Source organism: Knufia obscura, assembly GCF_036327395.1.
Source record: "Knufia obscura strain CCFEE 5817 isolate CBS 148926 chromosome Unknown scaffold_1, whole genome shotgun sequence".
In the NCBI taxonomy this organism is placed as follows: domain Eukaryota; kingdom Fungi; phylum Ascomycota; class Eurotiomycetes; order Chaetothyriales; family Trichomeriaceae; genus Knufia; species Knufia obscura.
The window spans coordinates 858,948-883,743 of NW_027042687.1; the positions used below are offsets into that span (position 1 = coordinate 858,948).

The 24,796-nt window shown below is 51.5% G+C and overlaps 7 protein-coding genes and 1 non-coding gene across 8 annotated transcripts; 3 read left to right on the top strand and 5 right to left on the bottom strand.

The window, feature by feature from the left end:
* Nucleotides 1-332: 332 nt before the first annotated feature.
* On the bottom strand, nucleotides 333-5,117 carry PMZ80_000321 (uncharacterized protein; the record flags this gene model as incomplete). Its single annotated transcript, XM_064868774.1, has 1 exon — nucleotides 333-5,117. One exon carries the CDS (start codon nucleotides 5,115-5,117, stop codon nucleotides 333-335), a length of 4,785 nt encoding a protein of 1,594 aa, XP_064734271.1.
* Nucleotides 5,118-7,349: 2,232 nt separating this feature from the next.
* Nucleotides 7,350-7,494, bottom strand: PMZ80_000322. The gene has a single exon. It is a non-coding gene; the product is annotated as a tRNA-Pro (tRNA).
* A 1,552-nt stretch (nucleotides 7,495-9,046) lies between these two features.
* Nucleotides 9,047-9,997, bottom strand: PMZ80_000323 (uncharacterized protein; the record flags this gene model as incomplete). Its single annotated transcript, XM_064868775.1, has 1 exon — nucleotides 9,047-9,997. One exon carries the CDS (start codon nucleotides 9,995-9,997, stop codon nucleotides 9,047-9,049), a length of 951 nt encoding a protein of 316 aa, XP_064734272.1.
* Nucleotides 9,998-10,967: 970 nt separating this feature from the next.
* GND1 (phosphogluconate dehydrogenase (decarboxylating) gnd1) lies at nucleotides 10,968-12,710 on the top strand (the record flags this gene model as incomplete). The annotated part of the gene is made up of 4 exons (XM_064868776.1): nucleotides 10,968-10,981; nucleotides 11,101-11,288; nucleotides 11,342-11,793; nucleotides 11,841-12,710. The coding sequence occupies 4 exons, from the start codon at nucleotides 10,968-10,970 to the stop codon at nucleotides 12,708-12,710; spliced, it is 1,524 nt and encodes a 507-aa protein (XP_064734273.1).
* A 1,466-nt stretch (nucleotides 12,711-14,176) lies between these two features.
* On the bottom strand, nucleotides 14,177-15,820 carry APN1 (DNA-(apurinic or apyrimidinic site) lyase; the record flags this gene model as incomplete). The annotated part of the gene is made up of 1 exon (XM_064868777.1): nucleotides 14,177-15,820. One exon carries the CDS (start codon nucleotides 15,818-15,820, stop codon nucleotides 14,177-14,179), a length of 1,644 nt encoding a protein of 547 aa, XP_064734274.1.
* Nucleotides 15,821-16,065: 245 nt separating this feature from the next.
* PMZ80_000326 (uncharacterized protein) lies at nucleotides 16,066-19,298 on the top strand (the record flags this gene model as incomplete). The annotated part of the gene is made up of 2 exons (XM_064868778.1): nucleotides 16,066-17,990; nucleotides 18,383-19,298. The coding sequence occupies 2 exons, from the start codon at nucleotides 16,066-16,068 to the stop codon at nucleotides 19,296-19,298; spliced, it is 2,841 nt and encodes a 946-aa protein (XP_064734275.1).
* A 438-nt stretch (nucleotides 19,299-19,736) lies between these two features.
* On the top strand, nucleotides 19,737-20,713 carry PMZ80_000327 (uncharacterized protein; the record flags this gene model as incomplete). Its single annotated transcript, XM_064868779.1, has 2 exons — nucleotides 19,737-19,754; nucleotides 19,817-20,713. The coding sequence occupies 2 exons, from the start codon at nucleotides 19,737-19,739 to the stop codon at nucleotides 20,711-20,713; spliced, it is 915 nt and encodes a 304-aa protein (XP_064734276.1).
* A 358-nt stretch (nucleotides 20,714-21,071) lies between these two features.
* PMZ80_000328 (uncharacterized protein) lies at nucleotides 21,072-24,617 on the bottom strand (the record flags this gene model as incomplete). Its single annotated transcript, XM_064868780.1, has 7 exons — nucleotides 21,072-21,611; nucleotides 21,660-21,791; nucleotides 21,844-22,263; nucleotides 22,307-22,608; nucleotides 22,659-23,072; nucleotides 24,020-24,134; nucleotides 24,192-24,617. 7 exons carry the CDS (start codon nucleotides 24,615-24,617, stop codon nucleotides 21,072-21,074), a joined length of 2,349 nt encoding a protein of 782 aa, XP_064734277.1.
* Between the last annotated feature and the right edge of the window lie 179 nt (nucleotides 24,618-24,796).

A 24,796-nucleotide genomic window follows, 5' to 3' on the forward strand; every position in this document is an offset into this window, starting at 1 on the left:
CTGTAGTGAACCGACAGATGTAGCACCACACTGACTGCGGCATACGGAGCCGTTTCGCCTTGTTATGCACGCATCCGTGCAACCATGTCTACTCAACCGCCATGTGTCGCCAGCAGAGTTGCTGCCTCGGCGTTCCGTCATGTCTGGGTCTAGTCTAGATGGTCAGTGGTACACCGCATGGCTGTTCAACCACGTTGCACAGATCTGCGAAAAGTCCTCGAGTAAATGAGGATGGAAGAATTTTTGTGAAATCTGTTATTTGTGCGTTGTAATTCTATTGGCCCGTTGTCGACCTCTAGTTCGTGTATAGGACCATCTATTCTCTGTGCACGCTATGCCTGCTGGCTATTGGCGGCTCCTCGACCGCGGCCTCGACCTCGATAGCTACCACGCGATTTGTTCTCTCGTCCACGGTGAGGTGTGGAACTGTCGACACGTGCGTGCTCATGCTTGTTCCCTTCATGTGCTGATGACGACTTCGAGACCGGGTCTTGGCTTGGCTTCGCACTTCCTCGTTCAGATCCCTTTCGTTGTTTGCCACCTCTGCCTCGCCCAGCACTTTTCGACCTGCGACTCGCTGTGGCACTGGCCGCTGCCTCTTCCTCTTCTTGCACCCGGCGGGTCTCGTTGTCCCACCACTCCTGGAACACCTGCTCCTGTTGAATCTCTTCTAAGGAACGCTTTGCGGCGGTTTCTTTGACCGAGATCTTCTCGTATTGCTGCTGGGCAAGAATGTCGGCCATGGATGTTCTAGCATCAAGCCATGAGCTGGATCGAGCAGGGACTGGTGTATGTCTGATCGATTGAATTTGCGGAGGCGGTGCGGTTGATGCTCCCGTCATGCCAGGGGATGAGACGCTTCGGCTGGCTTGTGGCTGCTTGTCTTTACCTTTTTGTGATGCCTTCCTCGAGTCTTTCGAGGGTGCCGCGCTTTGTGCTTGTGGGCTTGGTGCAGTAGGCAAGGTAGCCGCTTGTTCGAGAGCAGGTCTTGTTGGTGTTGTTGCCGACTTCGATGTCATTTTCTGCCACGGAGATGATGGTGATCCGAATTTTGCTTTGTCCGCTTCTTTCGCCCTCTGCTCAGCTTCAGCCACAAGTTGAGCTTGCGTCTGAAGCTTCTGTTCGTGCTGCTGTCGCTTCCTCTCCTTTTGCGAAATCTTCGCTGCTGCTTGCTTAGAGGATAAGGCAGCGTTTTGCAGAGATTGGGTTAGATTTGATACCTTTTGCGAAGAATCTTGCAGCATAATATCCTTCAAACCAAGACCGGGAGAGGTGGTTGACGGCGCAGCCCATATTGTCCCCGAAGCTGTCCGCTTTCCCGCAGAGGCGGTAGGCTTGCTAGGAATGCTTGAGATTCGCGGAGTGGTCGCAAAGCTTGATGCTTCCAGGTCCTCCTCTGGGTAAGATTGTTGAGATGAGCTGAGGCGGGTCAAAGACGGCCTAGCTGATCTGTCAGCATTCGGTGTCAGTGATGGCGACATGTCTGGACTGATCCTAGGCTTGGCTCGTGTCGTCTCATCGTCGTCCATATCGAACTGCAGCTCATCAAGAATGGTAGACGGACGAATATCTGGACTCGCAGAAGGCGAAGCTGTGGCTGCGTTCATCAGACCCCGCTTGCCGGAGCTCGACTCATTTGCTGCACTGTTCTTCTTTTCGCTTGTCGTCCTCCAGGCAGAACTGGGCCTGACAGCCTCCACCACGTACCTTGATGGCAACCTCATGGCGTCGACTCTTCGCTGTGTGCTCACTGCAAGCTGTTCCGCAAGAGCCGGGTCTTGTTCGAGTAAAACCTCTAGAGCTCGGTCACTTCTTGCGATGGGCATAAAAGCTAGCTGGTTTGATTGCACCATCTCGTTTAGCTCCTCGAGGAGATATTCGTCAAGTTCTTCTAGCAATCTTTGCTCGAGCATGTTTTCCAGATTCAACCCGATATATTCTAATCCCGCTTGCTTGAATTCGACTTCGGATGATTCGGCGATGGTGTTCAAGAGCCCGCAGATGTTCCAGGGCGTTACATACCGGCCTATGACCTTTTGGCAGATCCTGGCAAGGCGATCAAGCATCAGTTCGTTCGCCACGGCCATGACTTCGATGACAAGATCAATGAATTCGTCCAGATTCTCGCTGATGATGGCATCGAACAATTCCTCAGCTGTGTCCGCATACACGTGCCGTAACACCATCTCGAAGACCGTGGCATCGACATGCTTGAGGTCAACTCTAACTGCCTCGTGACCTTCACTACCATTGTTGCGCCGATCTGCCATCCACATGCCGCCAGTATGGCCCTGGAATAGACCTTCGAAGAATGGACACCTTGACTGCAGAATGACACTATGCGCGTATCGTTCCTCTCCTTCGGCAAGATCGACGACAACGTCCGCATCAGAGAAAAGATCCGAGTCGTGGAACGCGGACTCGGAATCGTCTCGTAGAGACCGCACCGGCTCATCCATTACTCTCACCGCCCGTTCGAGATGTCTCATGTCCAAAGAAAGAGCAATCTTCATTAGTTCTGTACGAACTGCCCGGTACCGTGGTGCCAGGTGAAGTGCCTTTGAGGTGAACCGCCACACATCAGCTAAAGTATCTGTGTATAGATAGAGAACGAAGTTGACAACAGTAAGAAAATCTGCTCCTTGAAGCTGCAGCTGGATTTGCCCGTCTGTTCCATACTCAACACTAAGTACATCAGTGACTGAGAAATAGTACGTCTCGGCGAATTCTGCTAGAGCTCGACGAAGAATCTTGCTTCTGGCCTTCAACACAAGGCTGTGTACCGGCAGTCGCACATCGGTCACGTTCGAAGTGATCCAGACATCGTAGTCAGAGTTCGAGAGAGGCTCGAAACGTCTTGCGACGTGAACAAAGTCGTCCTCAGCATTTGTATTCATTAGCAATGCGCGCTTGATTAGAGCTGGACAAGCACCCTTCATTGCAGGTTTCCAGAATCTTAGTTGTGGCTCTTCGGCATTTTCATCATCCGTAGCTTCGCCATACTCGCGAAACGCAAGCAAGTCGAACATATTGTTCCAGAGGGTCGGGGGTTCCACAACGATCTGTTCTTTCATGACATCACAATCCTTCCTTATGGCAGTAAAGGCTCCAAATGAGTTGCTCCTCACCGCGATAGCACCAAATATGTTGGGGACTCGCACGAACTTGTAGTCCTTCGACTTGACGTGGCCGACACCAGTGTGGACAGATTTGATGTTGGCACGCTTTTCCTTCTTCCAGACCGTGCCACCTGCAGTACAGAGGATGACTGAACCATCTTGACCCACCGCTACATCGAGCGCCGCCATGTGCGATTTGCGAATTGACCATACCTTGAATGGCGTAGGCAACGCATTTCTCGCCTTGCTCGGGTTCGTTGTTGACTTGCTCGACGGTACTGACTCAGCATGTCGAGGAACATCGATGGTAAAGACCTCGCCATAACTCGTCAGAGCGCATATGGTGTTGCCGCCCGATGTAATGCTGCAGATGTGCTTTGTCTGACGCTTGTGACGGGCGAAGAAAGCGTCCGAAGCAATTGAGCTACCGAACGTGTCGAGAGGGAACAGCACCTTGGTCCAGCCATAATGAGTAAACACGATGACATCGTGATTCTCCAGAAGAACAGTCGTCGCGCGGTCGATTGCCGCTACAGACTCGACAGCATATTGCAAGATCGAAACTCCAACTCGACGAGGGAGAATTTGGGTCTCCAGAGATCGCGCATCAGCGTCCATCAATCCAAGTTGTCCTTCATTTTTGCCAAAAGTGTATATACCCGACGAGGTGTATATCACTGAGTGCAAGGAAGAGGCTGCGGCACCAATGACTTGCTCTTTCTTGATCAGACCATAGATCTGCCTAGGTGTTACTTGCATAGGCATTTCGTGGGCAGGGACTTCCGGCAGTTCGTAACCAAGCTGGCCATATCGATTGCTTCCCCAAGTAAATACTTCTCCGGAAGAGCATATGGCGATGCTATGATCTTGGCCGAGTGCAATTGAAGATACTCGACGCTTTGCCAGACCTCCGCCTTGGATACACGCAAACGTGAAACGAGTCGCTTCATCGCCTGTTCCGAGTCGTCCGCCAGGGCCAAACCCACAGATGTGGAGGTTCGAGATAGGGTCATCTGTGAGAATGGCCGTATGCAATTTTGACATAACCACATCTTGAATCACGATTGGCTTGTTCTTGATGATCGTAGGGAGTTCCTGCAATTCAGCAATGCCGTCGTCGAGATCATCATTGACAGATTCTTTCTGACGCCAGATCTTGTAATCTTCAAACAGTCGTTCCAAGAGATGCTCAGGGCGTTCGAGATGGATGCGCTCTGGGTACGTTCTGTCATCTCCATCGCCTAGGCCCAAAGTGATGTTCTTGTTACTGCCGAAAGCAAAGACTTCATCCCCATGCAAATCTGTACGTGGTCGCAAGGTATCGCGCGGCTTGCCTGCGGTATCATTATCCATATCGGCGCTCTGAACACTTGCAGCCTCCGCTGCTTCTAGGGAGGCGTTTGCGTTCTGCTGCTGAAGATCGCGAGGCGCAGTGGTCAATCCAAACACTTCGAAAGGACTGTTTCCTTCATGATCCTTAATCTTGACTAGGCCACCGGCATTGGCATGTGAGACATTTGTAGTATAATCAGTGGCATTCTGAATATCTTTGACAGTTAGGGCTTGCGCAGCTGCAACATTGCCAGAGTAAAGTGCTCTGTGCAATGCTGTCCAGCCGCTCTCGGTGTCCTGTACGTACAAGTCGAGCAATGGCAGCTCGAGCAAGAGTTTGACAAACTCGATGGCATGTTCGCTGCGCGATGAGACTGCGTGATGCAGAAGTGTCCTTCCGAAACCATCTCTTGCGTTGATGTCTGACCTCGTCAGGATAGGCGCATTCTTTCCTCCACTAAGTGCAACATGTGCGCCGCTCTTCTTAGGTCTGACAGGTGTCTTCGGGGAGGTCGCCAGGTGGCCAGGACTTCCTACCCTGAGGGCAGTAGTATGTCCGCCACCTACTGCTTTCGATGCATTGCGATCGAAGGTGGCTCGCGCCAGATATTGCCGAAAGCTATCGACATCGTCATCGAAGAAGTATTTCCAGAGATTGTAGCTCATAGGTCCTAATTGTCAGTGGGTAATGTAGCCTGGGGATGTGCCTCGCTATGACCTCGACGGATCACGGCTTATTTAAAGGCAGGCTTGGAGATGACGGGCGTGCGCCAGAAGTATGAAAAATCAGTGTTACGTAGGCGTTATCATCTTTGTGGCATTTGAGACTGAACAAAGCGAGAGCTGAGGCGACGTTGATTCACTTGAGTCTTGCTTCAGTTTCATATGTCTGTCAGTTCCGAGTCATCGTTGAGGGGGTGCAGTGTGCGGGAGATTGAAAGCAAGCCCGTGGCAATCGCAAACCCGCCAATCACGTCATGGACTTTCCTCACGAGCACGTACCAGTCTCAGAGTCTGGCGTCCTCCCCAGATACAGCATCAAGATGTTGTAGACATCTCGCAAATTCGCGAATTGATCTTGAGATACCGTCGAGTCTCGGTCTGATGATCGGGAACTGGCGTGCCCCCGGGAGTGAAACAAGCAGTCAGCTTGATGTTCCGCGTCGGCAAAGGCATATTTGTCTACCCATTGTTCTTGAAATCAGCGAAGCCACATACCTCGTTGAGCTTTGGGATTATCGCACGACGCAAAGCATCAAACAAGCACCTTGATAGAAAAAAAGAACAAAGCTGTCGTATTCATATTTCCGAGCATCGAGCGCGAAGATGCAGGCTCGAACAGCGGTGTGATTGGGCACTAATTTGCGGCCACTGCACCGCGTTTTGTTACAGATCTATTCAGCATTCAGCGATCACGGGTATCAAGATTGCTGCCGTCCTACGTCTTGCACAACTCAAGAGACTGAAGCAGCATGACTCTGTCTGAGGGTGAAGCACGAAGCACCCAGGTACCTCACGTGGATGAAATAGACAACAAGGCGCAACTATATCCACGCCAACCTGAGTGGCCGTAGATAGAGCCTGATCAAAACACGAGATACTTCGGGCGTCCCCCTCGAGGATGACACGAAGACCTTGCAATGGCATGGCTTGCAAGTCGAGGTTGGTCACGATGTCGACTCACTAGCAGCGCTATTGAGTCTAGCGGATTCTGCTTTGCCATATATGGGCGTGTACCTGCGGCCGATTCCGACTACTATGGCGAGGAGCTCAAAGAAACTCACCATACTATAGAGCTGACAGCATGCATGAACACCTTGTACCCACGTCAGGACGATATTCTCTTGATTGCAGTGCGACTGCCGTCCTCACGATCATGCCTTCCTATAATGCCAATGGCACCTTCTTCACGGATTGCAGCTTCCGGCCGTCAAATCGCACACTTTTCTCCTTGTCGCGCCTTCTTTCATGCCCATTTCAACATCGCACCTTCCAGCTTTTATGTAAAAACGTAATTACCCGATCTAGGTCGTGCTTTCACCTTTTTTGCTTGACACGTCTGTCCTTCGGTTCCTTCCTTTCCACCGCTCGACGCCGTCTTGTACGTACCTTCTCGAAATCTCCTGATCACGCCTGCTTGAACAAGACCAAAGACGGCTTTGCAACCCCTGATCCACGTTTGGCCGCGGGAGCCCTCCCGTTCAAGCCAACCACACATAATTGAGTAACAATATTCATTTTTTTCGCGCAACACCAGAATTGATCAACACGACAGACCGAAACGCCATTGATGAGTTGTTGTGGAAGCGCGGGTCATGAGAGCGATGTGGCGCGCTGAGGCGGTCGAGTCCACCGAAAGTCATTTTCAGCCTTACCTTAGGCGCCATCATGCATACTGCTTCGTGACGAGCTTTGAAGCCCCAATATGAGATACATGCTTCATGGATGACATCGACATGTGCTGCCTGGCATGCACATCGTAGAGAGGACTTCGCTGTTCGCCGCCCTCGATGCCAGGGGCGCGCCGTGCCTCATAGATGGATCTGCTGACAACGAGCTCCGCGATGCGAGAATGAGCTCACCCTTGGGGTTACAGTAGCGCATTGCCCATGGATTCATTTACGCGTCAAAAAGATGGCGCGTCGTGCAGTCGGAGCACGCTGATCTTCCGAGAAGCTCTCGAGCATAACAAACAACAAGATGATCACTCTCAACAGCGAGCGCGATGTGCGAGAGCAGTGACAGACGATAGGAGCAAATGCCCGGCAAAGATGCTTTCTGTTTCAGGACTAGCCTCGTCACCGACCCACCGCACAAAAAGCCTGATGGCCTCGAAACCCCCGTGTCCCAAAAAGGAAATCGAGAGCAAAAATCGATCGCCAGGCGGCGCCGTTGATAGGGCTGAACTGGGATTTGAACCCAGGACCTCTTACAATCAGAATCATCTCTAGGAGTACCCAAAGCAAGAATTCTACCACTTCAATCCTGTTAGTTTGGGGGCGAGTCAATTGGGAAGTTCGAAATTTACCTGAACTATCCAGCCAGCATCTGTGTGCCATTGTTGAAGCAAGTCTGTGGTTACAACGCATATGACTCTATCCACTTTCCGGCGATGTCCGGCGCCGAGAAGCCTGAGATTCGTAGTTCTGGGGTGAAGACACTACTGGGCCAGAGTCGGGGGACAATACAGGGAACCAGGCCGGAACATTACTACTACAATGGCCGTGGCATATGCGAGCACATTCTTGACGTGCTTCCGTGTACACAAATCGACCCCTACAGCAGAGGTTGTACGCCTCGTAAACGTGAACAGGTTCTGGTACCAGTGGCTTTTCGCAAGCATTGTTCCACGACGTCCAAAATCACGTGACGCTACATAATCGATCCTTTGACCTCTGATTTCTCAGGCAACACTGCGCATGATCTCAGCTACGTAGATTGGAAACACTACAGAGTCGCGATCTTGGCGAAAGTCTCGTCGTTCAAGAAGAGAAGTCGGTAATGGTGATGTTGTTGTTCTGTGTTAACTGCCGCTGACTTCTGCGCAAAAGGGGCCGAGGTCCAAAGCGGCTATCCTAGCGCCGGAGGTCGGCGGAACGGCGAGCCACGGGCCGGAGCACGGAAGACATGTGCGCTGTATCCTGAGGCTACAACAAAATTCTTGCTTTGGGTACTCCTAGAGATGATTCTGATTGTAGCTAATTGCAACTCAACTTAAGCCTATATTCCAGTTTGTTCTGTTGCTCACTCAAATGCTAGTTAGTATGCAATGGCATACCATAAATATTGGGAAGTGCTCAGGACAAGGAAAGCAATGTATTGGACACGGCAGAAGAGTCTCTCGTACAGATCGCAACATGGACACCCTCGAATCACGTTCATCAATGCTACGGGTGATGGCGACCATGAGTAGAATGCCATCAGGTGTGGTTGGTAGCGATCAACAGGAGCAGCAGGATGTTCGCTCCCGTAGTCGTGAAACATGGCGGAGTGTCCATCAAGACTCTCTTTTGTACTACCTGCTCCCCAATGCGTTGCGTTCTGACTGTCAATGACCCGACTCCTCTCTGCCGTACCCTATATCCTTCTGTGACTGGTCGTTGTGTCGGAATAACGAGCACCTGAGTCAAGGCCTGTGTTTGTACCAGGCGGCGTTGTACGCCTAGCCTTCTGGTCGCGCCTTCGCATGTACCTCCTGATGGTCGCATTCATATATCTAGCCCAGGACGCAATTGCCTCGTGCAGCGAGAGCGCAAGATCCCGTCACGAGACTCACCCGCTAAAGGCTTGCCAAAGAGCAGTTCCATCATGCGCGACAACGCACCTGCTTGAACAGTTTCTCGAAAACATTGGTACGCTTCACTTATGAGCTTATTCCGCATTGCCAGGAGCGCGCGTAAAACGGGAAGCACAACCAGCCCTTCAAATTCGCTCGCTACTGCGGCCATAGCCTTAAAAAGATCATGTTCTGCTTTGTAGCTGCACTTCTTGCTCCTTCAAAATATGTCACGATACCACACGAGCAGAACCGGAAGCACAATCCTCCTGCACACTTCTTTTGACACGGATGTCCTCAAGTATGTGATTCGACAAATTCATCCCAGCACTCGAAGGCCATTCTTGGTTTTCGGAGCCTTCTTCTCAACCCCACCATATTCCACAGTCCCTTGACCACCAGCTCCCTTGTTCTTATTCTTATTCTTGTTATGCTTTCCTCTGTCATTTTTTACTGTGGTGGCTCTGACCTCGGTCATGGCCCGCTTGATCAGAACTGGATGACTCCCAATGTACTTCCCCTGCATATCCTTCGCAGCCTGGAAATACTCGTCTCCATTCGCGAAACTGACGAAACCATATCCTTTGCTCTTCGTTGTCCTCTTGTCTCTAATGACTCGCGCCTTCTGTACGGACCCGTACTTTGCGAATGCCTTTAGCAGCGACTCATCTGTCACCTCGCCTGCCAGATTACCAACGAAGATTCGGAAATGTGCTGGATCCCACTCCAGAAGTGAGTCGTCTGTCCAGGTTGTGCCACCTCCTGATCTTTGCACTGTCTTTTGAGCTTCTTTTGAGCCCTGAGCTGTGGTCTCAGTCTTGACTACTGGTGCGGCAGTCTTGGTGTATCCTGGCTTGTCATCCTTAGCTGTGTACGCTGACTGCCACTGCTGTAGCTGTGCTTCGTATTCAGGATCGTAGCTGCCGTAAGGATTCGAGCCCGACGGTTGATCAGGTGCAGCCACGAATGGATTTCTTATCTGTGGTGGTGCGCCGGGAGCTGCAGCTTCATAGCTCGGAGGATATTGCGGCTGTGCTTGATACGAAGGCTGAGGAGCGGCCGTGTATGATGGTTGTGCGGCATAATTGGGCGCTGGCGGCGCGGAGTACTGTGCCGTGCTGGTTGACCTGTTCGCACTCCCCGTGGGGCCTACCGTTCGAGGCGCAAATGCTGTGAAGGCTGGCTTGAAGGCGTTTGTTTTCGGAGGAGCCGCAGATGGCGGAGGCTTTGGAGGTAACGATGCATGACCTGGAGGCGGCGGATACGCCATGATGAATGTGTGTACTTTTGCGACCGGCGTGGGTAGATAAGAACGTACCAGGTGCCTATCGGCTTCCCACACGTGCAGCCCACGGATTGTTAGAACCCAGACTTTTACGCGAGGTCACAATGTGTACGTGTAGTTGGGTTGCGCAAAGTCGAAAACATACGCTGTCAAGTGCTGGAATATGGTCCAAGGTTCAAAGACTCGAATGTGGCAGGCGCGCTGTGGAAGGCCGATCAGTCAGTTGCGCAAACATGTCAAACATATTCATTCGCGTCAGGCATAAGCGCAACAGGCTTGGCATTAAGGCTTCAAAGTTGACCGGACAAACAATTCAGGACTTGAGGCATTTTAATTCGTGTTATGTGCTTCCGACGGAACGTCTGTCGCCAGCTTACTGCTACGGAGAACCTCATGTCTACAAGCTAATACTGAGTCTCTCTGCCTGCGCCAGACACATGGTTCTGTCGTAGGAGACTCATGGAACTCGGAAGGTGCTTAACGTGTAAAGAGAGCTGACATAACGTCCCTCCACCACCTCGAAACTAGCAGCTGATTCACCACGATTGGCCTTGGTCATCAAACGTGCATCTACTGCGAAATAGTACTGGCCTTGAATGACAAAGTGACGGCAGGCTGCGGCAAGCGTAAGACCTTTCTTTCCCTTCGGTCTGAGCAAGCATAGATTGTGAGTGGTGTATGAAGCCTTAGCGTCGAGTGAGACCCCTCTATGGAGCTTGCGGCTTCGGTTCCCGCAGTCATGCTGATGAGTGTTGAGTATCATCGTAGTGGGGCACCACGGGCTTCACTCAAAAACTTCTTGAACCGCAACATCCTCCAACACTCCTTCTCTCACTCAATTCAGTTCCTCTTCTCGGTGCGTTGAGAGAATTGTTTGAAACTGTCCATCAAGTCCCTCCATAATCTCTAAACCGCCTTCACAACAGCTTTTGGAAAACCTCTCAATACCGCAACCATGTCTGACCCAGTGTAAGTACAAAGCTCCATCTGCATATGCCCGCCCCGCTACATAGCTCTTTGACATCGTCAAGAGCTCTATTTTCCTGGCTGCAAGTATTCGTCGTTGACTGTCTCATTTGCTGACTTAGTGCGCGTTTGGCTGGCATCACTGCCAGTTTCAGGGCGCATGATGAACCTAGTGGTGATTTTGGTCTCATCGGTCTGGCCGTCATGGGCCAGAACCTGATTATGAATGCTGCTGACCACGGTTTCACCGTCGTTGCCTTCAACCGAACCGTCTCCAAGGTCGACCGATTCCTCGAAAATGAGGCCAAGGGTATGCAGCGAGAAGCAGAGAAGAGCAGGAACAATAGTTAACAGATGGTGCAGGAAAGTCGATTGTCGGTGCTCACTCCATCGAGGAGTTCGCCAAGAAGCTGAAGAAGCCTCGACGAATGATGCTGCTTGTCATGGCAGGTCCCGCTGTTGACGACTTCATCGAGAAGCTTCTCCCATACTGCGACCCCGGCGACATCATCATCGATGGTGGTAACTCTCACTATCCAGACACCAACCGACGAACCAAGTACCTCTCTGAGAAGGGTATCAGATTTGTCGGAACCGGTGTTTCCGGTGGTGAAGAAGGTGCCCGATATGGCCCATCTATCATGCCCGGTGGTAACGAGGAGGCCTGGCCACACATCAAGGACATCTTTCAGTCCATTTCTGCCAAGTCCGATGGCGAGCCATGCTGTGACTGGGTTGGTGACGAAGGTGCTGGTCACTACGTCAAGATGGTGCACAACGGTATCGAATATGGTGACATGCAGCTCATCTGCGAGGTAAGCATATGAAAGCGTAGAGCAGAGCAGACTACTGACATCTATAGGCGTACGACATCATGAAGCGTGGTCTTGGAATGACTTACCCAGAAATGTCCGAGACCTTCGGTCAGTGGAACAAGGGTGTCCTAGACTCTTTCCTGACTGAAATCACCCGTGACGTCCTGGCGTTCAACGACGATGATGGCAAGCCACTCGTCGAGAAGATTCTTGACTCTGCTGGACAGAAGGGAACTGGCAAGTGGACTGCCATCAACGCCCTCGATCTCGGTATGCCTGTGACTCTCATCGGTGAGGCTGTGTTCTCTCGATGCTTGTCCTCCCTGAAGTCCGAGCGAGGCCGAGCTGCCAAGCTTCTCGAAGGCCCAAAGCCAAACTTCACCGGAGACAGGAAGGAGTTCCTCGCGAATCTGGAACAAGCCCTCTACGCCTCAAAGATCATCTCCTACGCTCAGGGTTTCATGCTGATGCAACAGGCCGCTAAGGAGTACAAGTGGAAGCTCAACAAGCCATCGATCGCTCTTATGTGGCGAGGAGGCTGCATCATCCGATCCGTCTTCTTGAAGGACATCACCCATGCCTACCGGGAGAACCCAGATCTCGAGAATCTGCTCTTCAACGACTTCTTCAACAAGGCTATCCACAAAGCTCAGCCAGGCTGGAGAGACGTCATCTCCAAGGGTGTCCAATGGGGTATCCCAACACCAGCCTTCTCCACCGCTCTTGCTTTCTATGATGGCTACCGGGCCAAGGATCTGCCAGCCAACCTGCTCCAAGCTCAACGTGATTACTTCGGTGCCCACACCTTTCAAATCAAGCCAGAATATGCCAACGACAAGTACCCAGAGGGTGCCTACACCCACGTCAACTGGACCGGTCGTGGTGGAAACGTTTCTGCGTCCACCTATACCGCTTAAGCGTGTCACACCTTTCTGCCAGACAGAACCTTCATGCCGTCGAGAACGACCATACCTTCGACCGATCGGAGGCCAGGTTGGATGGAGATCTGAGAATGATTCATGTATAAGATCAAAGTTCTGGGAACTGCTTTGCTGTATAGATAAAAGCTTCCTTTGAATATATTCCTTCAACCTGATCAGTAGACATATCAGATCCACCTGCTTCTTTCCTGGTATCGTACATGTCCCAGCACGTCGAAACGTAAAGCATGTTCAGAAACGGCTTACCGAGTTTGCCCGAACCTGCAATATCCATCCCATCTTTTTCTCAAGCTTGGAGGCGCCTTGTTACTAGGTGTCTCGCATATGCAGCCAAAACTTCCATGTCTCTACAGTACCTAACACATTCACATTCTCAGCATACAGTCTCTCTCTCCCCTTGTCTCAATTGTACCTCCTTACTTAGCCGTCGAGACAGACGGCGCTCCCCTCTCCTCTTATTTACATGCCAGCCTCCAAGATGACGAGATCGAATCTCATCTACGCCCTCAGTGACACCTTCTTTATGCTCTTGATCCTGCCTACTTTTAAGGACAAGTTGCGCCGTCCAGCCTTCACGAATGTACCTTCTTAAGCAAACTATACAGACCGCATCCCTTGATAGTGCCCGCCGCACCTCCTCTACTTCCAGTCGCTGATCTCACTAGGTATTCACGGGTCGTGCTTTCCTCAACTCCCGTCATCCCTCTCCCACTGCACCTTCCACTAAATCCCTCGCCCTTACCAAACCCACATAACCCAAACCCTCACAAACCCCACCTCAAATCAGCCCACAACTGAAATACATCAAGACACCATGGTGCAATCGGTAGCACACCACCAGACACATTCAGCGTGTTGAACCCTATATACTTGGCCTCCTTTAGGAGTTATAATAGCGTGCATTTGTTGCGTTCCGAACGGTATAACGAACACTATATTGTCAAGTGGTGGAGATTCCAGTTCGAGTCTGGATGGTGTCGGTGTTGGGTCCTTTTTTGTTGGGTTTGTGGTGTGGGAGATTTGTGGGAGGAAGGTGCGAGGGTGGTGGTGCGGTGTGGAAGGTGCGGGTGATTTGTAGTGTTTGTCGGCTGAGTCGGGTTGTAAGTTCGCCTTCCTTCGCCGCTATAGTGCTCTTGCATTTTTGGGAGGTTCACTTCATGCTGTTGATCGTGCCTACTACTGTAGGCCTGTAATCGCTCATTCGTTTCTTTCGCTGGTATCGTGGTCCTCCCTTCCAATAACACTGACCGCTCCTGCCTCGGTCTCCTTGCAGGCTGTGAACACTTTTGCTGCATAGCATGCGAGCATGGCGTCTACTGTGCCTCAAGCAAGGACAGTATATTGAATATTCTCGTAAGAGGACTTCATACCATACTGTTCCCAGTGGTTGTGTACGAATACAACCTGATGTTGGAGATGCGACACTGGCCGATGAACCTGTATCACTCTGACTCTGAATCTGAGCTTGACCCGGCACCAGAACTCTCACTTGGTGTTTTCGCCTTCTTCTTCTTTCCCTTTCCACCGAACATACCAGCGATACTCTTCTGTCCCTTGTCCGCCTTCTCGAGCTTCTTCCGAGCTTTTTCTTCCTTCTCGCGCTCTTTCTTCTCCCGCTCTGCAACCCACTGAATCATCTTGTCCCGCTCGTCTTTGCCCTGATCAGCCAGATCGCTCTCGAGCTTCTTGTACTCGTCGCTTTCTGGGTCCATGCCAATCAAGCTTTCTAGCATCTTGATCTCGCGTGACCAGACAGTTTTGTCGTCGATGGTTTTCTTTGGGTCCTCGGGATCTGGCTTCTCGCAGGGTGTCTCGAGGATGAGTGGGATATTGGCCAGACGTGGCTCGTTCATTATGCTGTGGAATGCCCGGAGCCCGAGGAACCCGGTGCCGATGTTTTGGTGTAGGTCTTTGTGGGAGCCGAACATGCCCTTGGAGTCGTTGATGTGCATTGCCTTGAGATACTTCAGGCCTACTGTATCGTCTAGCTCTTTGAAAGTCTTCTTGAAGGCTTCTGGAGTCCGCAGATCGTATCCAGCAGCGAATGTGTGGCAAGTGTCGATGCAGATTCCGATGCGTCCAAGATACTCGGGTTTGATATGGGCGATTATCTCAGCTAGATCTGAGAACCTTGAGCCGATTATGGTCTCGGTTCCTGCCATGTTCTCAAGCAGAGGGACCACTGAGTTGGTCTCAGAGAGGGCTTTGTTCAGGTATCCTGCCAATCTTTTAATGGCATCAGGTAGTGGATCTTTGTTCGTCGCGCCAGGATGAAAGTTGTAGTACTTTATGCCAAGAGCTTCACATCGCTTCAGGTCGTTCAGGAAGAAGTCGTAGGACTTCTTGCCTTGAGCTGGATCTTTAGCTGCAAGATTGACGAGATAAGAGCCGTGAGGCACGATATGCTGCTTCGCGTCATAGCTATGGTGTGAGCATGCTGACATGAAAGCGTCTCTGTTCTCTGGCTTAAGCTCAGGGTTCTCCCACTTTCGCTGGCTCTGCAGAAACATTGCCATGGCATTTCCTCCGATGTGTACTGCGTTGGTGATGGCATTCTCGACTCCTTTAGCTATGCTGACGTGGGCTCCAACGAACATGTTTAAACCTGTAGCTCTTGGTGCTAGAGGCATGGCTTCTGCTTCCTTTTCCTCCTTGGTCTTTCGTTTTCGTTTCTTCTTTGGCTTGGACTTGTCCTCGTCGTCCGGCACAGAAGATAGTTCACTGGATTCGTCGTCTTCTATGAGTTGCTTTGCTGTGCCGTTCGTCTTTGCTTTCTTAGCGGCTTTACTCTTGGTAGTTGTATCAGGTAATATGTCGAGCACTTGACCATTTTGATCATCGGCGATGTCAGTCCTGCTAGGCTCATCTAACACCACATTCTGCTTTGCTTGCTTTCTCCTGTTTGAAGTCTTAGAGGCGGCAGTAGTAGTACTCTCACTTGAATCCTGCACGTCTTGCTGCTTGAGCGCGTGATGGCTAGGTTGAGGGATGGACTCAGGTTCTACCTCCTTATGCTTCCTTTTGCGCGGAGATTGTCGGACAGCCAATGCTTGGGGCTCGCCGTTTTTTCTTGATCTGGGAGGCATGCCGTTCGATGAATATGAAGCTCAGAACACACTGATGTCGCGTAGTCGGTAGCGAATCGATGACGGCTGGGGGCGGACGTGCCGCTTAGCTGACGCTAGAGTCGCGTTCCTGCAGGGGCGACCGACCCTAACACTTTAGCGGCACCACGTTCGCGTTCGGGGTGCCTGAGGCTCATTCCTTGCCCCAGTGTCTTCCCTGTCTGTCGCAAATTGCTCAATCTTGTACACCACCACCACACAAAGTCATGACCGATGTAGAACGAGCGAGCGACAATGGCTCGGATTCCTCGTCCGAGGGGTCGTCCTCGGAGTCCGGCGTCGAGTTAATGATTACGACGAGGCAGCGAAGGAAGACAGCAGGCAACAGATACAGCCAGGTCGTTGCCCAGGAACAGGTCGATGAAGACGAGCAAGACGATGTCGCGTTATTGTTTGCGGAAGCCGAGGGTGAAGACGAGGAGTACAACAGCGATGAGGCCGATGATGAAGCAGATATGTCCTCTTCAGACGACGACGATCAAGGGCCCAGCGCTGCTGCGGATGACTTGGAAGGCGAAAAGGAGATACAGAGGCAAGCAAAGGTTGAACGACAGAAGAAAAGGAAGGCAGACATGGCATTGACAACCGTGGGCGCGACCAGAAAGAAGCCAAAGATTGATCCTACGTCCTTGCACCGCGCTCCGGAAAGACTGAAGCCTTCAAAACGAAAGGAGCGAGTGTCATGGCTACCAGACGAGGCTGCTGGGTCGGGACGAACGTCGTTGAGGAAGCAGACTGTGGCACACAGAGAAGTCATGCTAGAGCGGCTGAAAGAGAGCGAAGAGCAAAGACTGAAGAACAAGGCCATCAGGGAAGAGAAGGAGAAGATCAAGCAGGCAGATGCTCCCAAGGAGATGACACAGGCAGATCGTCTAGCTGAGGCCGAGAAGAACGAGCGGAGGAATGCAAAGAGCTTGAACCGTTGGGAGGCCATGGAAGCCCGTCGAGCAGAAGAACAGGCCGCCAAATTAGCTGCTTTGAAAGAGAGGAAGTTGAATGGTGCTGTCATCACTGTTCACAGCTCAAGACATGTTTACCGAGGCCTAAAGACAGATAGATTCAGTCCTGGCCCAAGCGGGACAGATGAGAATCGGCCGAAGAAGAGAGGTCCGAAGCCGAAAGGATTGCAAGAGCAGCTCAGCACGCCGTCGTACCTCCCTACAGGCAGCTTTGTACAGTCTCCTTTCACGAGTATTGCCGTAAACAACGTGAGACCGCAGTCGCCTTGCCCATCACCTGCTCCGTTGCCAACGCCAGTTCAGCCAAAAGCTCCGGGCTCGCAAGCAAGCGGCGACGATTGGCTTGCTGGTATACATGAGTATGCATCGGTGCAGTCAAATTCTGGGCAGGCGACGCCCCAAGAGTCTCTACCCACAGCCAATACGCCTCAGCAGAGCAACCAGCCGTCACATGAGGCAAAGCTGGTTCCGGCTGAGCAGCACACTCCGAATCAAGCACCTTCAACCGACGAGCAAGGTCCTGAACTCAGTCAGATTGACGTGAAGGCGACCACCGAGTCGAAAGAGCCTGGTCAGCAACCAGTATCCGGTCCGATCCAACGGGATGACACTCCTACGCAGCCACTCGGTCCCTCGAACTCTGAAACTAGACCTTCGCCCATATTACAGACGACTCAGAGCGATGTCCAGCAAATTCAACAGCCACAGCCACAGTTAGCACCTTTACCACAAGTCAACCCTTTGCCCATAGCCCCTTACAAGCAGCACGTGCCAGTATACACTGCACCCATGGATATGATGCCAGCTCACAGTTTGCTTCAGCAAGTACAGGTTCAGCCTCCACCTATAATAGAGGTCACGTCAACAAGGAATGTGGTCATTCTCGACAGGTTCGAGGACCTTGTAGGAGACGCAAAGCAAGCCTACAGCGTCTTCAATAACACCAAGAAGCAATCAAAGCCAACCAAGCATGTCGGAGAGCTATGTGCGATCACTGGGGTATCGGCCAAATATCGCGACCCGACAACAGGTGCGGGATATGCAAGCGTGGCAGCATTCAAGCAGCTCAAGGAATTGCAGAAGCATACATACCAATGGAGCAGTATGCTAGGCTGTTATGTTGGACGCGTCGGTCATGCTGCGAGGGGTGTGCCAGATGGTTTCTTAGGAAGGTAGCAACAGTGCAATGGTGTAACTGCTTTGCGTTGAAGCGATCCTCAGCGGTCTAGCAACATGATCATGAGGGTGCTACATTGCCATCCCGCAGAATGTGGATCTGCGTCCGTTACGAAAATGAGTACTCACCAGCCGGTAAAAGCATGAAACGTGTCTTTCTCCGAGCCGAAACAGGTCTGGAAGTTCTGCCGATCATGGCTCGAGTGAAGATCAGCTGCCTGACTGCTCTAACTTCCACTCGTTGCACTTTCTGCTTTGGCTTCACACCGTAATCTCTTCTTACTCATGTCAAAATCCACCAAAAATCTACGTTTACGAAGCTCTTGCGCAGGTGAGTTCCTATCCCGTTAGCACGTTCTGTCTGGACTACTAACGACTGGAAGAATAGGATGTCTTCAACGACAGAAAGCACTCGAGGTCCACCTGGGCTATCACCATCCTTCCTCACAATACCTCAAGAGATCAGAGACAAGATCTACGATGATGTTTTCAGTGGCGCCACGTTACATCTAGCCTTCGAGGGCTTTGATCTTTACAACCCTTCTGCTGCCAGGGGAAACAAGATCGTCCGCAAGCAGAAGCCATCAATTGCACTGTTGCAAGTCTCAAAGCAGGTCCGTTGCGAGGCTATCGACCGATTCCGAATCCATCTCGATGCTGAGTACGATCCTCCTAGTCGGACGTCCGCCATACCCACGAGGAACCTACACCTGAAGCCATTGATGGGGTGGGCGGTAACCAGCGTCAGAGTCAATAGCTTCATTGTTCCACAGGTGCTTCATACAGGTGTCAAGTTCTCCAACCTTAAGACCATTACGATCGATTGGCCTTATTCGGCTGAATATAACTACAAGCTCAACGACGACAGTAATGCATCCAGTGATTATGATGATCGGGAGGACGCTCAGGCGGCTCTCAAAAGAAACTTCGACAATGGGTGTTACGATAAAGATCTCGCTCAGCAGGCCAAAGAGAATAAGTTCTGGTCATATCTGCAGGCTTTCGTGGAGCGAAGCGGCCGCAAGATACAGGTCATCTTTATATGCACAAGTGATGTCAGGACGGGTTCGCTTGTTGAGGATGAGCACGAACGTATCACGCCAGAAATTGGCTTCAAGCTGGATATGAACATAGAGAAGACGGTGGAGAGGCATTTTCTTGAGATACCTGGTCTAGGCGGCAGTACGGTAGAATTTGCCCAGTATCGGTGTCTTACCAAGGGCCCAGGACCATGCTCTTTGTGTGAGAGGGACGATATGTTGGCTGAGAGGGATACGCAGGCTGCTGATGGCTTTTGGTCTTGACACGAAGGCGATGTAGGTTCTGGTCACTGGCGAGAGGGTTCTTTGGCGACGACGCAGTGGATAGTGTTGAATTATCATGTCAATAGCGGAATGGTCCAAGGATAAGCTCGACGCAAGCCGAAACTCGATGCTGACGAGAAATCAAACGACTCTATTGATTCGTTGGAGTCGGAAGAACGAATAGCAAGTGGCAGCTATGCGCTTCTATGAATGCTCCTTGTTCATTTGTGGCAAGTCGGTCAGCGGAAAGGAACGTATTGAGCTCAGACCATCACCGCAGGGCTTCTGTGGTGGGGATGAAGTGACAGAAACGTTAAAGGAAGAAGTGACCAAGGGTACCTTCACACCTTACAGATCTTCCTCCCCAACGCTTTTCCTCCGTCTGCGGCTTCTCGCTATTTTATGTAGATGTGTATTACCTTGAGCCAGGTCGAGACCATGAAGACACCAACGCAGGTAAGTCTCAAGCTCGTCGTCAATCCCACAACAATCGGATCAACCTGCTGACTTCTCTTTAGGACGACATGATGTCCAGCCTGGAGAATCTACAGATACAGGCAGACAAGCCTACCGCTATTGTGCCTGCATCGCCGTCCCTCCTCGGAGTCCCTCTCGAGCTTCGCGACAAGATCTACCAATATGTCCTCGGTGATGTACGTCTACGACTACAATGGGACGTCAACCAATTATGTCTCGAAAGCGCACCCGACCTCAGCATCCTGCTGGTATCAAAGCAGATCCGACAAGAAGCTATAAGCCATTTCACATCTCTACCACTTCTCGTGCGGACAAAAACAGACTACACCTACATGTACCGCGACCAGGAGTACAAGATACCGAATGTTTTGCGCGATAAGATCAGCGAAATAAAGCTATTCCAATACACATGCCAACACATCTTTCGTTTTTGGAGTGACACGGCTAAGCCGCTATACCCCAACCTCAGAATCGTCGAGATGCACAAAAGAGCGAACCTGACCCTCTACTTAGACCTATCAGATGATCCGTCCATCCCACGTGACTGCTCCGACTACGATTACGAGCAAGACAAGCTGGCCATTATGGAGGACGTCAAGAGTGGCAAGTACGACATGTGCTTTCTGAAGGATGCTCGTCGAGGAGTGAACTCGCCGTTGTCCATCAGTTATATCGAAAGATATGGCGAGCGTTTCAGCCAACACTTCGAGATCTACTACGTCTTCTCGACCTTCATTGACATGTGCGGGGATCCGGAGCCTTGCCCTGAGTTGAGCTTCAAATACGACTACTATGCTGATGAGATTGTGGAGAGACATTGGCAGGTCATCACCAAGGACGACGGAACAGCTGCAAGAAACCCCGAACGTATTTGCCTGACCGGCCGACGGTGTTTCTCGTGCGAGGAAGGAGAGGAGGGGCGACTTTCATATCATTGAGTATGACCTCCAGCATATGCAGATGCAGCGAATGCACAGGATTGAACAGAAAGAGAGAAGACAAAGTCGTTGCTCAGTTTTGCGGACAATGGCATAACGCAAGCTCGGATGGAATGGACAGCTCGCCACGCGGCACGCAGGTGAGGAGTAGGCAAGCCATCAAAATACTTTGACAACGATGCGGTACCTGCAGAAGGAAATTGTGTAGCATCCCATGGTACACTATGAAAGGCAATACATGATGCTCTCGCCTTATCCTGCAACAGAACAAACGCCATTCTATTGTGCTTGGAGACACAAAAGTACGCCCTTTGCTTGACATCAACACAGCCCCATATACTATAGGTGCAAGCCATGCTCAACCAAGTCGGTCGTGGCCTCCTGCGTCATTCCGCTCGCTGATCCACGAGTCCCAACCCTGCAGAACATTATCCCAATCGGCATCGAGAAGCGGCATATCAAGCACATTGCCGAAGTCGAAATCGAAGTCTCTTGCATCGATGTCTCCCATGCGATCGGCGTTCGCTAGCTGGTTCTGGCTGTTGGCATGTCCCACATCCGAATTGCGAGCGTGTAGTTGCAGGAGGCGTTGAGTATTGGTCGCCGAACGCTCCTGCCTTTGCTGTTGATACTCCGACATCGACAGAGTCGCGATACGTAGCAACCTCGTGCATATGCTGTGTAGCCTTGCGAGGCTGTTCCTATTGGGACGCTGCTGATACCCGGTCAGCGTTTCCAGCACCTGCTGGAGAAGCTGCAGATCGTCCGAACCGTGATTGACGATCACATTGTTAGTGACTATGATGAAGGGTGTGAATGGATGAAACAAAATCGTCCACTGGAGAACCTCATCCCATGCATCGGCGTTGTTCATGCCGATTTCGGTCCAAGCGCGTAGCTGTACCGTGAGCGCGTCCCTTGCTGACGAGACGCATCGATCGCTCACCTCAAGGGCATGGCGCGGCTGTGATGGTGGTATTGCACGGTATGCGAGCGTCAGCATTGCGTGACAAGCCATTTTTGCCATAAGTCTCGATGCCAGGGGTACGGTAGCGTCGTAGTCACCCCACTGCCAGTACTTTTGTCACATGGTTAGCGTTCTCATCCGTGTGATGGGGTGACCGACTTACCTCTGACATGATTCCAAGCAATTTTTGTGCGAGAGCTTCAGCCCGCTCGGCTCTTTCTGTTGGCGGACGACGATGACCTTGTGCAGAGTACAGTTCCTGATAGATCTGTCCCTGGATCTCGGAGTAGCGCACCCATGCCACGAACTTTCCTCCTGTGACGGCATCTTTGAAGTCCTCCAGCACTTTGGGCTTGCCTGTTGAGATGTCATAATCTTGTATGTTTGGAGCACGTCCGAAACTCAACGACAGACCTCTGTCGAGCTTGTATGCCGTCCAAAACAAAAGCCGCGACTTGCGGACGCTGTGGCTGATGTGATCGTCGGGCAGTCTATGGAAGCCTGCATCGAGACAAAGACGGCACGCATTACTGAGTAGGGTCCATGCTGTGCCGTAGTCGTCATTTTCCATCCATACCGATACCTGGACGATTAGCTTCTGAGCGTTACACGAGTGGCAGACTCACTGTGAGAAGCAAGGCCTGGATAGTGTTTGCCGTAGGTGTCAGGTCTAGCTGGAGCTTCTGGGTGCCAAGGGCGATATGTGTCATGCATGTCGATTTGAGATTGTGAAGAAGGGAGGGTGAAAGTCCTGTGCTATTCGCAGGGTCACATTTCGAAAAGCTGCAAACATGGTAGATACACGCATGCATCGAGAGGTAGTCTGCCAAATGGAAGCGGTCTGCTGGGAAGTAGGCTTTCTGGCATAGACTGCTGACTTCTTCCAACTCAGTGAATGGAAAGTCGGCGTTGAATTGACATGGTCCGGCTGTGACTATCAGCTTGGCTCTCGCACGTTGCATTCGGGAGTTCATTGACCTCTTGCGGCATTGAGCACAGAGAGCACCTTGTCAGCTGAAGGTAGCGGCAGCTCGCTCGCACTGTGTTCATGGTCAACAGAACCAGCATCTAGGATCTGGTGCAAGATGAGTTCTTCGGTCGAAGCCGCACTGATAGCGTCCTGCAAAACAGCCGAAGCGGGTGATGCGGAAGGCTCTTTCTGCAGTGACCTTGCCCAGTGCGTTGAGTCTTCGCCAAAGGACAAGGTGCCTTTGTAGATATTTCGCCGTACAGGCTGTGACGTCGAGTCTGTGCTGCTGCGTAGGCCATCCGTTGCTCCGGAAATGCTTGCGAGCTGTCGTGCATTGAGCTGAGTCTGTGTCTTCTGTGGCGGCAGAGTACTGGTGAGAATTCGAAGCTGTTGTTTGATGTCCACGATCTCGTGTTCGCTGCCTGATTATTAACCACCGCTCAGAGGCCTGCTTTAGATGGAGGCCGTTCATACAACTTCTTGGATACCAAGATACGCTGACGCTTTTCTGGCTTCCTGAGTGAGGTGTGACAAGCAATGCCAGAAGATTTGCAAGTCGAGCACGGCGAATGCCGATCACATTTTACCTAGCACTGCAGTTAATGGACCATACCGGAAGGAGCGTTCGTCATTGTACCTTTCGGGCTCGACATGCGTTACACTGAGAAGGTGCACGTTAGCGAACGTTTGGCAAGAACATGCACACTACTTACAGCATGTCGCACTGCCGACGTGCTGATGCCTTCCGGACCTTGGGAAGTGCTCGGCATGGCCATGACCGGCTAAGGAAGTCATGCAAGGAGCGGACGGACGCAAGGTGATCTGTAGACAGCATCACGTCTGCCATCCTTCAAACCAGTGAAGAGTAGCACAGCTTGCAGTATGCTACGGATGAGGTTGCGTGAAACGAAAGGAGTAGTCGAGCTAGGCTGTCGGCGCCCGAGGATTCCGAAGCCCGTGATTGGTCAGTCCACCGAGCTCATACAACTCCTCGCTGTCGCTAAGCTCATGCACGGAGTCTACTACGCTTGTTCTGATGGCTTCTCTTAAAACCACACGAATGAGCCTCACCTATCGAGTCATGTGGCCGACTATCAGTGCATGAATGCAGGTCGAGGTGCAAAGTGTGACGCCATATCTCAGATATATTGCCGGTCAGGCTGAGGGCTCTTGACCGACCCGAGGAAAGGAGAAGAGCTGCCTCCCGCAAGGCAGTGCTAGCCACGGTGTATCTACGAGAGATCTTCAGGAGGTTGTTGGGGTGTCAGGACCAGAGGTTTTGCAATTCGCGATACCAGCGGCAGCCGCGATCATGACCTAGCCTCTCGACAGCCCCAAGTATCGTGGTCACACAATGAGCAGGTCCTACTTTGAGTAAGACATGTCTTCTTCACCACTTCATTAGCAGTAGACCCAGAAGGAGTCCGCTTTTCAAGCCAGTGACGTTCGACGAATTGTCCTGTTCGAAACTGCCAAGTAACATTCTAGCACGAAACGTTAGTCAGCAGCCACGCAGGGAGGAAACATCGAACTTTGCATACCATGAAGTAGTGCTCCTCCTCACGATGATCCGGGTCGAAAAAGTACTCTACCGCGAACTTCACATAGACCTCGACCCCTGCTAGAGCACCACTCTGACCTGCTGTAAATATGTAGCTGCTCCAAGGCAGCGACTCATTTTTTTCAATTAGGCCCTGGTCATTCTTGCCTTCTTTGATCTGGTTTAGCGTCTCGCATTCGTCTTCCACTTGGAGATATCCTGCTAGATGAGTATTCGAAGAATCATCTCTGTGGATGACTAGCGTGGTCAAAGCTGGGAAGATATGTTTTGGGACTGTGGTCTCCGGCAACGCATCTTCATCAACCGTGATCGTGGTTATTGCGCTTCGGACAATTGCTGGAAGCCTCAGACCTATTGTCACGATGTCTGGCAACCAGTAAAAGCCACAGCTGACGGTCAATTGCATCTCTCATCTTGGGAAGGCTTCATTGCGAAGCTGTCGACAAGCCTGCAGGATACTGGTTTGAGGGTTCCAATCTATGATCTTGAGCGGATCGTACCTATTGACGTAAAGATGAGCGGATGCATCGACGAAAAGATAGTCATAGATTAATAGTCGCACTTCGACAGGGGGATCAAGGAGGC